Genomic DNA, 16,189 nt, shown 5'->3' on the forward strand with positions numbered 1-16,189 from the left:
TCTGCGGAGTGCAGGGGGATGGTGGTGGTGTGTGTTTGGTGAGGGCAGTGGGGGGAGTGTTGCCACAGAATGCCTGATCAGGAGGGCCCCCACCCCACACCAGCCTGCGGGGAGGCCGCTGAGGTTTACCAGTTAAGGGCCTCAATTGGCCTTTGGTTGGGAGGGTCATCTGCCACTTTCCCGGCCGCTGGCAAAATGCCACAGTGATGGGAAGGCGATGGGCACACCACCCACAATCCTACCTCTCGATTTTCAGTCCAACCACCACCACCTCCCAGCCCGCTCCTTGAGGCTCCATGTAATCCCAGCCTTTGTGTTTTTTTCACACGATAAAACAAGGAAGACCATTTGGCTCTCATCAGTTCAGGTGTCCAAAGAGCAGAAGCTGAAAACTGATCATCACCTCTGCTGGAAATAGATGACAAGTCAGTCAGCAACTGTAAAGGGAGCTGATTAAAAGGGTTAAAATGATTAAAGGGCATTTTTTTTTTTATTCATTCATGGGATGTGGGCTTTGCTGGCTAGGCCAGCATTTATTGCCCATCCCTAATTGCCCTAACTGAGTGGCTTGCTAGGCCATTTCAGAGGGCATGTAAGAGTCAACCACATTGCTGTGGGTCTGGAGTCACATGTAGGCCAGACCAAGTAAGGACAGCAGATTTCCTTCTCTAAAGGACATTAGTGAACCAGATGGGTTTTTACAACAATCGACAATGGTTTCATGGCCATCATTAGACTAGCTTTTTAATTCCAGATTTATTAATTGAATTCAAATTCCACCTTCTGCTGTGGTGGGATTTGAACCCATGTCTCCAGAGCAATACCCTGGATCTCTGGGTTACTAGTCCAGTGACAATACCACTACACCACCGCCTCCCCTTTTGGCACGATTAGTAAGTTTGCAGATGACACCAAAATTGGTGGTATAGTGGACAGTGAAGAAGGTTGTCTAAGGTTACAACAGGATATAGATCAACTGGGAAAGTGGGCAAGGGATTGGCAAATGGAATTTAACGCAGACAAGTGTGAAGTGATGCATTTTGGGAAATTAAACCAGGGCAGGACATATACAGTGAATGGCAGGGCCCTGGGGAGTGTTCTTGAGCAGAGACACCTTGGGGTGCAAGTACATAGTTCCCTGAAAGTGGCAACACAGGTAGACAGGGTGGTGAAGAAGGCGTATGGCATGCTTGCCTTTATCGGCCGAGGCACTGAGTACAAGAGTTGGGACGTCATATTACAGTTGTACATAACGTTGGTTAGGCCGCATTTGGAGTACTGTGTGCAGTTCTGGTCGCCGCACTACAGGAAAGATGTGATTAAGCTAGAGAGGGTGCAGAAAGGATTCACAAGGATGTTGCCTGGTTTGGAGGGCTTGAGTTATAAAGAGAGATTGGATAGGCTGGGTCTGTTTTCCCTGGAGCGAAGGAGGCTGTGAGGGGACATGATAGAGGTATATAAAATTATGAGAGGCATAGATAGGGTAGATAGCCAGAGTCTGTTTCCCATGGTAGGGGTGACTAAAACTAGAGGGCATAGATTTAAGGTGAGAGGGAGGAGGTTTAAAGGGGATCAAAGGGGTCAATTTTTCACACAAAGAATAGTGGGTATCTGGAATGAGCTGCCTGAGGTGGTGGTGGAGGCAGGAACAGTAGTGACATTTAAGAGGCATCTGGACAGGTACTTGAATGAGCAAGGCATAGAGGAATATGGAATTAATGCAGGCAGGTGGGATTAGTATAGGTAGGCATTATGGTCGGCATGGACGCGGTGGGCCGAATGGCCTGTTTCTGTGCTCTATGACAATTAACGTTTCAGCTGTATATCCCTTGTCAGAACAGCTCTTCTGAAGAATATACACCTGAATCATTAATTTATCTTTTTACAGATGCTGTCTGACTTGTATGTATATTTATGGCATTTCCTGCTTGTTTTTTTTATTTGAGCAGTGTCTCATTCCTTTACAGCAAGAAAGGCCATTTATTGTCAGACAACTACTTGGGCTGAATTCTTCAAAAACGGCGTGGTGCACTAACGGGATGTGCGCCACTGAGCCGCCCCGATATTTAGCGCACCGGCTCATCTACATTGAGGGGGTGGACCGCCTGCCCCCGATGACGTGGGTTGTTGGGTGGGGGCGGGGGGAAGCCATCCCCGGCAACAGCTTCCGGCACCTCTGTGCGGGTGCCGGCGCCATTTTTAAAGGGCTTCGGGCCCTTCCATTTCATTGACATGTTTAAAGGCACAGGTTTGGAAAGAAATTAAAATAAAAATGTATTCACACTACCAATCCCCTCTCCCAGCCCACCAATGAATAATCATTTTATTATTTGTTTTATCACCCCCCCCCCACCACAAAAAAGTAAATTTTTGATCACTACCTTTCACCCCGAACTTTCTTTCCTTTAACCTTCAGCCCCTTCCCATCATCCCCTCGACCAATTGCGTTTGTTTTTGCCACTCCTCCCCCCCACCCCCGAAAAATTCACTCCTCCCCCCTCCCCACCAGTCTCATGCTGATCTCCAAATGGAGATCCGGAGTTGCGGGAGTTCCGGCCATCGGCCGCTGTAATGGCGTGGAATGGCCATTGGGACAAGGTAAGCGTCTATGCATTGATTAAAATTTATTTAAATATTTAAATGAAGGCTCTGTCGCCGAGCGGCTGGGGGGGCCACCTTGAGGCCTCGTCGCCGGTGGTAAAATGAGGTGGGACCTTCCCGGCCTCGAGGCCTAAGGCGGGCCTTTCCCGGAAGTATTTTCCGGGTCCCCCGGCAGGACCCCCGATGCTGGTAAAACTCAGCCCCTTGTGTGATTTTGATTCAAAGGCTGTAAAACTATCAGGAAAAGACTTAAGCTCTCCACAGAAAACACATGCAAACTGATGGAGGCTGCACTGAAAATAGCTATAGCAAACAGTGTGAAAAACAACATGGAGGAAGACTTGCATTGCAAGAATTCAAATGAACTAAAAATAATTTTCACTGAACTTGGGCCAACAATTTTTTTTTGGGTGGGGCAGATGGAGGATGGGAAAGAACAAATAGTTACACCAAAGCTTTTAGTCATTTTGGAACTAATAGTTCACTGTGCCATTTATACCAACAGCAGGCATGCAGCATGTTTGCACTGCTACTTGAATGACTTCCAAAAGATTCTCCATTAGTGCTTGCTTAAAAGCGAAATGTTCCTTTTGTGAGTTCCAGTGGTGGGTGTGTAAAATGTTCATACAATGTCCACCGCACTGTGAAAAACATTCAGCAATTATAGATTTTGTCCTACAAAATTAAATTGTATCTGGAAATTGCATCATACTGGAGTGAAAGATTAGTATTTTTACGTCTGTCTGTGACAGCGGCAATGGTGGGAGCTATTTGATATGAATTAGGAGCATCAAATTAAAGTGTGTTGACTTAAGTGCAATCTGAAACAAAAACAGAAAATTTTGGAAATACACAGTAGATTCATCAGCATCTGAAAAGAAGACAAATTAATGGTTCAGATTCTCTTGTCTTCAGTTGTTGATGAACCTGCTATTTTTCCAATACTTTTTGTTTTTATTCCTCACACTTCTTGATCAGCTTATGATGGTTTGGATTGAATAAGAAGGGAATAATGTACTGTAAATGGAAAATATTAAAGCAAAGCTTTAAGATACCAGCACTTTTATGCAATATGGACTTTACTTAGAGGCATTTGATTTCAGTGTGCATAGGCAGTAGCAAAGACACTTGTTACTGAGCAATAATATTTTGCTCCTCTTATGGCAGAGTAGGAGCAGATAGAGCTTGTATCATTAGCAGGTGTCAAATGTCACATTTATAAAATGAGCTGGTAATGTTTTCACTTCATAAAGAATAAAAGGGGAAGAAGATTAAAATTTACTCTTTTTCTTGTGAAATCTTAACCCTTATCTTCCTCATCAAGGAAGATACCAAGACAGGGGAATGCAACAGGAGAATGGAGGATGAGGTCCCAGTGAGAGTGCCTGGAGAATGTTATAGGTCTGATCAGGATATTTATACATTAAATTAAAATGTGGGATTACCAGATTTGGCATGAACATTGCAGCGTTTATTTGACGGTGGGAATTTATTTCCCATTAACCACAAATTTGACACGTGCAGTCAGCTTTTTGAAGACACTTTAATACATTTTACAAAGAAACCCTGTGGAAGCATTTCCACTTTGGCACAATCAACGATCCGGGTGCAAATTGCATTAGTTTTTGGAATTAAATTTTTGCTCATGTTTCTGCTCAAACTCATTTGCATATCGCTGAAAAAGAACTTGAAATTAAACACAAAATCTTCAATGAACAATGCATTGGGGCAACGTTTTAGAACATAACTATTTTGCATTATATATTAAAGGCCTGCTACCCGACCCGAACCCGATGGGACTCAATGACGTGTCGGGTTCGGGTCGGGTCGCTCTTCCGGGTCCGGCTTGAGGGAAATAAACTTGCAAAGCTTCAGGGATAGAGTAGGGTAATGGGACTGACTGGGTTGCTCTACAGGGAGTTGGCATGGACTCGATGGGCCAAATGGCCTCCTTCTGTACCATAATGACTGTTTTTAAAAGCTTGCGTCTAAAAAAAGCTTAATTTTAAGAACCTCCATGAAGGCCCACTAACAAGCACAAATATTGGAAACCTAAAATGATGATTTATTTAATCTGACGGAAGGGGGCATAGGCAGCTTTGTGGGTGGAGCCATCACAAAAAATTGGAGTAACTCGATTTGCACTGAATTTGATATGTGCTTGACACTCCTCAATCTTTTGCATTGGTTTGCCTGATTTTTGGGTGAATTGCACTGGATATAGCAGTATAACCTAGTGGAAACTTTACATCCCTCCATATCTAATTTAAAACCAAAGAGGTTTCAATGAGGTTAGATTAGGAGTTACTATAAACTACGGACTAGCTTTATATAACACAGTCCATTGAGGCCCTATTCAGCGCCTCACAAACCCGCAACCTCTAACACCTAGAAGGACAAGGATAGAAGATGCAATGGGAATGCCATCACCATCAGGTGCCAATCTAAGTCACACACCATTCTGACTTGGACCTAAATCGCCTTTCCTTCAGTCGCTGGGTCAAAATCCTTGACCTCTGTACCTAAGAGTATTGTGGGAGTACTTCACTACATGGACTGCAGTAGTTCAAGAAGAAGGCTCACCACCACCTTCTCAAGGTCAGCTAGAGATGGGCGGTAAATGTGATGGCCACATCCTGAGAATTTTTTAAAAAATGACTAAGCATGATTGTGCCTTCTCTCGCCTTCGCAATAGATTATAATCAGTGATTCACGACGGAAATCTATGTAATAAAATGTTGCTCTGAGATAAATATCTTAACTCCTTGTACAAAGTTTCCAGACCAAATAAACCTTGTACTGCATAATTGTTACTATCTACCTATCTATCCTGGAAGAGCGTGATGCCATTACTGAGTGTAAAAATGAAAAGTGCTCCATTTCTCCCTCACACTCATCCTTCAACTTGATCAAACGTCCACTCCCAACACTACCCTGTGAACTTTGGTACAATTATATATCATTTATGTACTGTGTCAGTGACTCTCCACATTATACTGCAAATCTGCTAAGATATATCATTAAATATTGATATATATCAAAATGATATATTGTGCTGCCTCAGAGGATGCATTCTCGAAGCAATTTTGATCAGTCAGGATTTCATGTTTACCTCTGTTTTAGTCAAAATATACATGTAGCAGGTGTTACATGTTGTTACAGGATGTTATTGCTTATTTTAGCTAAAACTGGTTTAGTTTTTTTGATTGAGAAGTATTATTCTGCTCTTTAGTTATGGTGACTCCAATATTTGATTCTTGGCCCTCCCACTAATTTTCTCCCTGTTGGTCCCTCGTGCTATAGATCAGTTCTACAAATTTTTCATGTCTTATCCTAGACAGTTTAGTGTTGGCAGGCCATATGACTGGGGAGGCCACACAAGTATGCTCGATCCTACCCTTACTCAATGCCCACTTTACATTTGGGGTCACTGAAAAGTGATCAAGTGCAGCATGCCACCATGCCACCTCTAGCTCAGGGATGATGAGGCCAATTGTAGCATCTCTGCTGCCAGCCCATGTCAGATCAGCTAGCTCAGCCAACTGAGCCATCAGCAGAGGCTACCTTGTTTTTGATGGGGTTTTTTTTTTGCATTAATATTTCTATTCACACATTTTAGGGGAAAGATCATAAAATTGGCAATTCAGGGGATCAAACTGGGCCGGGGCCTTGAATGATAATTCAACTTTTTTAAAGAGTTTTTTTGTTGTCTTTTTTCAAAAATTTGACAGTAAATTTATTTTCCCCCTTTTAACCGTCTTTATCTTTCCATGGGTCTGCTTGTCTCACATAGCATCTGTAACTGAAACATCCTTTAATGCCATTGTGAGCACTCCATTGTTGGAGTGCAGGGGCCAGATGAATCCTGTATCTAATCAACAGTACCCATGTTGCTGCCCCAACATTTTACTGTAAATTTTCTTTAGCTTTATCTTTTACTCTACATTAGTATTTCCTGATTTTTAACTTTGGTATGCAGAATTAAGAGCAACATTCCATCTTAAGTGTGTTAATTTAAGAAACAGATTCCAGTGTTTCCATTCTTGGTGCTTTCAGATTTTTAAGAGTTTGCTTGTATTGGTTAGTTTAGGTAAAACCTGGCTTTTTACAAATTGTGCTCTTTAGCTTTCCCTTAATGATTCAGCAATTAAAAAATCTTCACTGCTACTTACTGCATGCATGCATTTTTCTTTCTGCCCCCTAAGTCCTGAATTCATGGACTATCCTTCAGAACAAAGGTGAGTCTTCACCATGCTTACATTCACTGCTTTTGTCTGTGGCTGTCCTCCTGTGTGTGGTGGCTTTCATCACGATGTCTTGGGTCTAATTACAAAGAAAGTGAGAGCTAGCTTGAACTTGCTGTACAATTGGATTTTCCAGCTTATCTGATTTGGATATATAAATCTGTACGATCCAGTGAATTCACTAGTGACATAATTACCACCAGGTTAGGAATTTGTCACTTTTTGAATAATAAAGATTTGCCTAATTTAATGCTTTGCTGACATTACAACAGTGGCTACACTTCAAAAATATTACATTGGCTATGAAGCATCATGGGATGTTGCAAGGAGGTGAAAAGTGAGAGATAAATGCAAGTTCTTCTTCTTTGATCAGAGTGAAGAACGTTTCTTCCTCCCCACACCACTCACAACCATCCCAACTCCCCCCGCACCCCAACCACAAAAATAGCAACATTGATAAAAAGATATTTGTCAGGGTCGATTGAAAGAATCTCTCATTGAACACTCTGGTGTTAGAGCAAGCTTGTTTTAGATAATGCCTTGAGAGACTGAACTTCACAAAACAGAAATAACTACAACGCGACAGGTTATAATTTACATTTTATAATTCAGAATTTTACAGCACAAAAGAAGGTTATTCAGCCCATCCTACTTGTGCCAGTTCGTTCCTGATATCCTTTCATATTTTTCTTGAAATATTTGTCCACTTCTCTTTTCATAACTATTATGTATTCTGCTTTCTCAACTATTTCTGCTAGAAAATTCTGTGTTATTACTGGTGCTTTCCTTGTCTTCTCTCTTCTATCTCTTATCTCTTTCATTGTCTAGTTCCTTATAAGAAACACAAGGATCTATAGTACTGGAATAGACAGTTTCCATCAACTTAGCCATCCCTAGCATTCAAAAACAGAATGCACAGTTCACTACCTGCAACTGTCAATTGAGTTCCTCACTCTATGCCTGTCTAATCCCCTCTCAAAACTGTTAATATCAGCCTTAATCACCATTCCAACCAAACATTCATCTGTCTCTGTCTTTTTATCTCTATTTAACATACAGTCCATTTTAACTCTTCCCACATAATTTTTAAAACCTCAAACAAATATTTATTCTCTGCCTCCCTGCTCCCACTCGTCATTTAGCAGTTAGGAGCAACTATATCCCAAAAATGGATTTCATTGGATGAAAACCAGCTTTTAGGGCCAATTTTATAGTGTCCTATCAAGTAAACCAGCTTGCAGCCTGATGCCACCTGGATGAGTAAACTTCCCCAAATAGTCAAATAAGGTATGTCTCCCTGGTTTATTGATTCTATAGTAGTATGCTGTAGCTTTCAGTAGAGACTTTATAGCTTATGTCTGTCGCTGACACTACAGTTGTAAACTGTGAACATTGGGATGAATCTTAAAATCAGATTGCTGGGATTCCTGTATAAACACTTAATAAATTACTTATTTGTTGTAGATTTGAATCTGTGATAATAAAACCCATATCAAGTTACATTATTTATAGTTTTGTAAGGCTGTACAGCAGATTGCTCTCAGTTCCTTTAACCTAAAGGCCTTATGATGGTGTATTTGATGCTATTTGGTCTTTAAATGTTCTGTATTTCTGGAAGTTGTGTCTGTGGCACTGCAAGTAACGAGTATGGTCTGTTAACCCTCTTAAGTTCACTAGCCCGGCCTGGATTTTCCAATGAAAACCACTCAAAAATTAAACTATATTTAAATCGTCAGGAGGAAAATGGGTGGAAACCTCACTTTGGCAGAGCTCTCCCCATTTTTCACCCCATTGCATTTTCCGGTGGGGGAAACCAATGGTAGAGTAAGTGCCCAGTTCAAACAGATGGGCACTTTATTTAAATATTCTGGATTTGTCAGGCTGCCATTTCCTGCCAAGTGTGCAGGACATCAAACATTCGAAACAGGTGTCCAGAATTGCTAGGCAGCAGTAAGTTTCGGGAAATTACACAGTAATGTTAAGGAAAGCATATGTTAGTTATTTCTTAGCTATTTTTCTTCATTTGTTTAGGCAGTTAAGCTTTCATGAACCTTTGTGCCAATTGTAAATTATTTTTCAGACTTCGTGCTGTTACTGACACCGATGGGTTTTCCATTGGAAATTACCCTGTCTGACATGCTTGAAAGAAGAGAAAGACTTGCAGAGATCTGGGTGCATGAGAAACTCTCTACATCCATTCTCCAGTATCTCACTTCAATAGACAATTGGTGCTAGTGGATATTCCCCTTCCTAAAAAAAGCTGTGACAACATACCCAATGGCATTACTATGATATGTGAGTGCCGGTCTAACCATAATATCGAAGCCTCCTAATGCCAAGTTTTTAGTGGCACTACATTAAGGATGACATGACTGGGTAATCCATAGTTAATGTATAGCCTGACTGGGCAGACCTACCAAGATACCACCAACTACTTTTGCAGGCACTGGAACAGCACCTGGAAATGGTGTGGGAGTATTTTTCTAAGGATCTGGGTTAGCAAAGAGGCAGAAGCAGAGTTTGTGGCATTTGTTGCAAGGATAGCTGCAGCTACCATTTGCAGCATATGGCTTGCACATCCAATGATATTAATGATCAACTGCGGCCTGAAACTTGGCTTAACTTCTTATGGCCGTGCTGATCTATGGGGCTGGTGCAGTGGCACAGAGGACCACCATACTCACAGCTGTCTCCTGCTGTGGTACGTCCACTTTATCAGCCATCAAACAGGAGAGGTTGAATGTGAAATTACTATGTCATCTGTTGCAGACTCATGTTGCATTTCTCTTCATTTTTGACAGTCTATCCTTAGTCCCTGCCTCCCATGGATTCTCCAAAGGCTTTCAGAATTTTTGTCATCCTGTTGTGACAGTTCCCTTTAATTGGATCATCCCTTTCGATTTTACTTATACACAATGTGCTGCTCCTATCATTAGTATTCCCTGGAGACCTGTTCAAATCTGTACATGAAATGCGAGTGAGCTGAGCACAGAAAATAAAGTACAAATATCCGACTTTCTTGAATCTGGCTAAAACCCACAGGACCTATTCCATCTAAACAACTCGAAAAGCCACAAATCTAGGTCACTGGGTGTACGTAAAAGACAAATTTTTGGCAACTTTTAATTTAAATCAAGAATTGATAACTAAATTGTAATAATTTACACTGAGTCGCAGTGACAGAGGAGTTAATGGACCCTAAAGGTGATACTTTGTAGTGAATATTTAGTACTACCAGTGTTATAAATACAAATTTGAAATTCTGAGTCTGTTTTAACAGATTTTTGTTTCTTTGTTTAGTGAAAAAGCTATACAAGTTAATTACTTTGAACTCAGCATCAAAACAGAAGCAACACAGGGACTGATTCTGTGGAGTGGGAAAATTGCTGAGAAATCTGACTACATTGCACTAGCTGTAGTTGATGGATATGTGCAGATGACCTATGACCTCGGATCTAAGCCAGTCATACTCCGGTCTACAATTCCAGTCAACACAAATCAGTGGGTTAGGATTAAAGCTAACAGGTAAATATAACATGTATGGTGCCTTTGACTTGAATTGTTACTAAATGTACTTTGGGAAAGATTAATATGTGAGTGGGAGGGTAGACAAATCTATAGAGATTGCTATTGGCAATTGGCCTGAATGCTTAATGACATGTCTTATCCTCCACTATTTTAGCACACATTAAGACATTAAAAATGGGATTAATACTTCTTTAAAAGAGGCCAGAGAAATGTCACATGAATGTGTTAAGTGTTCTTCCCTATCTTGAAGACTAATTTCTAGGCTTGCATAACCAAGGGCTAAGATCTACAATTTCCAGTGTGATGGTCAGATTTTGACTTTTGCATACTAGTGAGTGTTTTATATTGTTAATCAGTAGTCTACTATGAAAATTATTTACCGTTTCAGTTCACTAAAATTAGTGCTTTTCTCCTTCCCTCTGGTCACCCAACAGAATACACAGATATGGGACTCTCCAGGTGGGAAATGAAGCCCCTGTAACTGGGTCTTCTCCTTTTGGCGCCACACAGCTGGATACTGATGGAGCACTTTGGCTTGGTAAGTTGGAAAGACCATGAATGGTGCTTACAATTTCAGCATAAACATTCTTCGTGCGCAGATGGCAACACATTTAGCCTTAGTTGAACAAATCGCCTTAAAGATAACTTGTAGCAATTATGTACCATTTCAGTTCACTAAAATTAGTGCTTTTCTCCTTCCCTCTGGTCACCCAACAGAATACACACATATGGGACTCTCCAGGTGGGAAGTGAAGCCCCCTCTTTTCATAGCTACAAACTTAAGATCAATTATCTCAATTTAGGGATTGAACCAAAGACCTTTAAGGCCTGTCTAACTCAGCTAATCATTAAATAAACTTAGCAAGTCACCAGGGAATGCCAGACCATCATTTTTGGAATGGGTAGTTCCTGTTATGGTGATCCTGAAGTTCAAATGGAAAAGCAAGGGCAGATTTCCTAGAATGCTTGGGTTATGTGAATGAGCTTGACAGGTTTGTATGTTTGAGGGTTCAGATGCGGGTGTGAGAGTGATGTCATGGAACAGTACTGTTTGGGAGAGTCTGGTTTGCTGTAGTTCTGTACTTAATTCACATTGACTTCACTAGTTCTTCAAAAAAGATTGATTTTATGTTAAACCCACTGGTGGACACTTAATTTTCAGTTAGGAAGAGAGAAAGTAATAAGTATATGCAGTAAATCTTTGGAATGTACCTTTGAATTTCTCTTTGAAGGCAGTTCATGTAAACACTTCTTAATACTTTCTATACCAGTGACTCAGATTTCCTTTCTTAATTGCTCAGTGAAGTTTCCTGTGCAAAGAGTTGACATGGATTGAAGATGTGCCAGTTTCAAAGTGCAATTAACATTACTTTTGTAAATGTGCTGAACAAACAATTTTCTTATGGCTCCCAAAGTAAATGTTTTTTTAAACATGCAGTCTATAGACATCCTGAGCTAAGCATAACACATTTTTACACACTGGTTATGTTATACATTAATCAGAATTCAACTGTATTGATCTGTATCATTAGTACTAAGAGTTTTTTGGCCTGTAATGCAATATTCCCATTAATTTAGTAGGATCTGCCTTCAGCAAAAGTGCTTGGATTGGCAATTCATACCATGCAAAGCTTTTAGTTTCATAGAGCATATTGTGCACAATTCTCACAGATAATTGCCCCCTTTTTTCCAGGTGGAATTGAGAAGCTAGCACTTGGAAATAGATTGCCAAAGGCCTACAGCACTGGTTTCATAGGCTGCATAAAGGATGTAATCATTGATCGTCAGGAACTTCAACTAGTAGAAGACGCCTTGAATAATCCCACAATATTACATTGTCCAGCCAAATAATGAACAGACCATGCCTATTGCTGTAATTATTTTCTATTTTTGTATACTTTTATTGCTTTTTATATTGAAAATGTTTTGTTGCAGTATATCAAGCTGATCTCACAAGCGAACCAAACGATCAAAATGTCCTAGGCTACAATTACACTGTACACAGTTAATTCAGTCATACTTGAACCTGTGAAATTTGGTGCTGGTGTTACCTGCTGCCTTCTTTGAATAATTTTGCTTCTCAGTCTAAAAACTAGTGGTTAGTCTCTTCTTATTTATGGCAACTGGAAGAGTTAAATGCTATAGCGTTTGCTACCTGCAGACTGAATGTGACTAATGTATTTACTCAGATTTGACCCTTTACATCATATTGTTGTACACAATAAAGCCCCAGTCTCTTGGTTTCTATGCTTTTAATAATTTATGTTGTTTATGTTTGATTGGGTACTTTTTCAAGGATGAAATAAATTGCTAGGCTGAACTAGCCAATACTAGGGGTCTTTTGGGAAAATACGGTATTCCTTCCATAGAAGATGAGAAATCATTAGAGAAAAAGGTAGACAGTTAGATGTAAAGAGACAAGATCTCCTTTTTTTTAATACATCTACTTTCAATTTCCAAAATCAAAGTGGCACATTTTCAAATTACTCTGGATTTTTCACATAGTTCTAAATACTTTTAATTTTTAAAAATCTTTATTTCACAACGCACACTCAAACATAATTGCATTTCAGTCATCAGAATTAAGATATTTTGGTTTGAGATCAAGAGGAAATAAACATAAGCTTTTGATTATTTTGTAGTTTCAAGAAGAAAAGGACATCATTTAGATCAGATCAACTAATGCAATATTTCTTAACTATTAAATGTATTGAATATTATTAGAGCAGCTTGCTCTTCTCCATCAAGAAAAAGCTTTTTTCAAAACATGCAGTGTTCCTTCAGCCTGTGCATAAGAGATAACCTGTGGTTTTGTGCTGAAATCCTACACACTGAGGGGAACCTTTACTGCATTTCGTTAACAGACACTTGAAACTAGATATGGAATCAAATTGATATAATTTCCTGAATTTGCTATTCCATTTGTCTATATTTTTATATGTAAAGACTCAAACTGTGTAGGTGTTGCACTTTACCACCTGCAGAAATAACCTCCCACTTGTGTTGCCCACTGTGTATAGTGTATGTAGTATGGACCAATATGTAACTGATACCTTTCACTTAACACTTGTGAGATTGCATGTGGCCTGCTGGTGGTCCATTTTTTCTAATGGTCTTGGACTGGGAAAAATATGCTTACATTTTAAGATTAATGGATAAAGAGTGATGTTCTGTTGGAGATGACATTCAAAAAACGAAACAAAGAGTTTTGTACCACATGTGGCATGCTACTGAGCCAGTCCCATAATATAACTTTCTCCTTAGCTGCTGCTTGCTGTAATGTACTCTACCTGCAGACATGGCCAATGGAAAGGACATGGGCACAAGTTGTGAGTTAACTGCTGTAAAGCTGTGCCCAGTAGGTAATTTAAAATTACAACGGGCTGTTGGAAAAGGTTTGCAGAAAATGAGCTTTGCTTTCATGAACTATGAAATATGCCAAGGATTTTGCAAGTGGCATGAGTGGCCATAAATGTGTCTAGACTGCTGTAAAATTTTGGTCTCTGCAATGTGCATTGATTCAGGTTGTGATATTTTGTCATCGACATTACTTAGTGGTGTCAATTATTTTATTTCTGGCCATGTCACCTGATTTTTAAATTTTTTTCCATAGAAGGTTTTTTTTAAAATCAGCCTTAACAACTAGTGTGTATTCACAGAATTGCTTTATATTGTATAACATTCGAATACATATCATGGTATAAGCCTGTGAGGAGGTAGCCTATAAGAATGCAGTCAGGAATAGAAATGTCTCCATCCATCAAAGTAAAATCATTGCAAGGTGGACAAACAGAAGTGACTGCTATGGAGAGAATCAGGGAATGCTCTTCTGACATTTGCAAGAGCAGTGCTGCCACAGTGCTGCAGTCAATACGTTGTTTTATTCTGTGAAAGGCAATTAGATCACATGCAAAGAAGATGGGTCCTCACTGTCATTATGTGATATTGTCATCTTTTAGACCAGTACTTAGACTTTGTAGTTATCACGGTTTCAGTCACTATTACTGTCATTAGGTTACAGGTCTTTCCTCATTTTTGCTTACTATGTTTTTTTTAAATTTAATCTCTGGCCCTTTGCAATGACTGGTGAGGAATGTAGTCTGTTGTCCTTAAAATGCTTACCTCATCGTTGTTGCCCGCTGCAGGTGAGCAGACAACACTGAAATGCTGGTCACTGGGATTGAGGGGGTCACTAAAATGAGTTTGTGTGTTTTTTCAACATTGGGAATTGAAGAAATAGAACATATGCAGAAACATTCCAAATGCGGTGTCTTGTCTTCAAAAATGTTTGTGAGAAAGGGGGGCTTTAGAAATGCCTTAAATGCCAAGTTCACCAATCTTGTGGTGAACCTCACTGCGCACACCTTGTGTTGTGCACTTATTTTTATTTGATGTTTTATTGCTGGTGTTTTAACTCTAGTGTAAAAATATTCAAGCCCTTTTTTTAAAAAAGAAATGCTGGTTTTATTTATGTGTTTCCATACAGTGTATTTTCAAGAACATGACCATTGTAAACTGCTGTAATTAATCTGTAAGGACAGTGCACAGTATATGATCAGCATGATGTAACCATTACTAACTTTATTACTTGTGTCTTTTGTCCAATCATCATGAATAAAGTGTAAAACTTCCAAATATTTTTGATTACTCTTTTTTTCCTGTTGGTGTGGGAAGTGGTAATGGTTTGTTAAAGGTGTAATATTGGTGTTGAGGAATTTTCTGACCGACTCCCAATATGATTGCCTCCAAAACAAAAAAAAAATAGTGCAGGTGCAGGAAATCTGAAATAAAAACAGAACATGCTGGAAATACTCAAGAGGGCAGGCAGCATCTATGGAATGAGAAACAGAATTAGCAACAAACTTGATGCTTTGGTGGAGACTGTTTATTGCTTGCCACAGAGCTTACTTGTCCACTCCTAACAACACCCAATTCCTGTTCACCCTATTACCTTCAACTACTAGGTATTTAACATCAATTAACAGAACTTATTGGAGACTAACAACAAGTAACTCTTCAGTACAACGAAAGCAGATATTAGAAACACTGTATGTCCTAAGAAATCAGTAGTTCTCACTCTTAAGTCGAAGAGCTTGTATTGACCTTCATCTTTTAGAGAAAGTAGAAGTTGTGAAACAACAAGAATCCAGGAGCCAGGGCAGAGGGAGAGCCCCCACCCCAACCTGAACACTGCGGAGAGTCCGGACTCCGCCAGAGAGCCTGCCCAGCAGAGAGAGAACCAGCACAACACAGCACAGGCCGCCATGCTGCTCAAAGGCTACCAGAGCGAGAAAGAGAAATGCAGCAAGTTCCTGCAGGAGTGCTACACAGACAGAGAACTCGGTAAGAAGCAAATCCAACAAATTCATCAGGTGCAGAGGCAAGATGAAGAATGTAGCTATGTCTGCCAAAATTGCGAGCAAGGTTGGCCACAACACAATCCCAAGATATTACTTCCAGGATTATAAAGCAAGGATTATCAGAAAGTCCAAGAGAAAAAACAGTCGCATCGTAAGAAACAAACCCATAACCATAATAGAAGGTACCTGACCAGAAACCTACTGAAGTTGTCAGAAGGGCAAAATGTATGGGTACGAGACCAAAATAGAGAAGACGTAACTCTCCAGAAAGAGGAGAATCAACAATGATCTTATCTACTGTGAACTCAAGAAGGTACTATCTGGAGAAATAGAAGGAATCTTGTTCTTTTACAGCAAAGACATCAATTTGTCATACATTTAGATGAATCAGATGTTGAACCAGAAATTCAAAAAGCACCGAATACTACAAACCTTAGCGTCCAAATCAAGACACAA

At 40.0% G+C, this 16,189-nt stretch overlaps 1 protein-coding gene across 4 annotated transcripts in view; it reads left to right on the forward strand.

The window, feature by feature from the left end:
- The window catches only part of agrn (agrin), a 471,240-nt gene extending 456,232 nt beyond the window's left edge, over positions 1-15,008 (forward strand). For all 4 annotated transcript variants that reach the window (XM_068017055.1, XM_068017056.1, XM_068017057.1 and 1 more), the window contains 3 exons: positions 10,146-10,370; positions 10,808-10,911; positions 12,067-15,008. In XM_068017055.1, the coding sequence (XP_067873156.1) occupies positions 10,146-10,370; positions 10,808-10,911; positions 12,067-12,224 (487 nt within the window). In that variant the 3' untranslated portion in view covers positions 12,225-15,008. The remainder of the gene's footprint in view (positions 1-10,145; positions 10,371-10,807; positions 10,912-12,066) is intronic.
- Positions 15,009-16,189: the final 1,181 nt, after the last annotated feature.

The sequence above is a fragment of the Heterodontus francisci genome, chromosome 37, assembly GCF_036365525.1.
Source record: "Heterodontus francisci isolate sHetFra1 chromosome 37, sHetFra1.hap1, whole genome shotgun sequence".
NCBI classification, from domain to species: Eukaryota; Metazoa; Chordata; class Chondrichthyes; order Heterodontiformes; family Heterodontidae; genus Heterodontus; species Heterodontus francisci.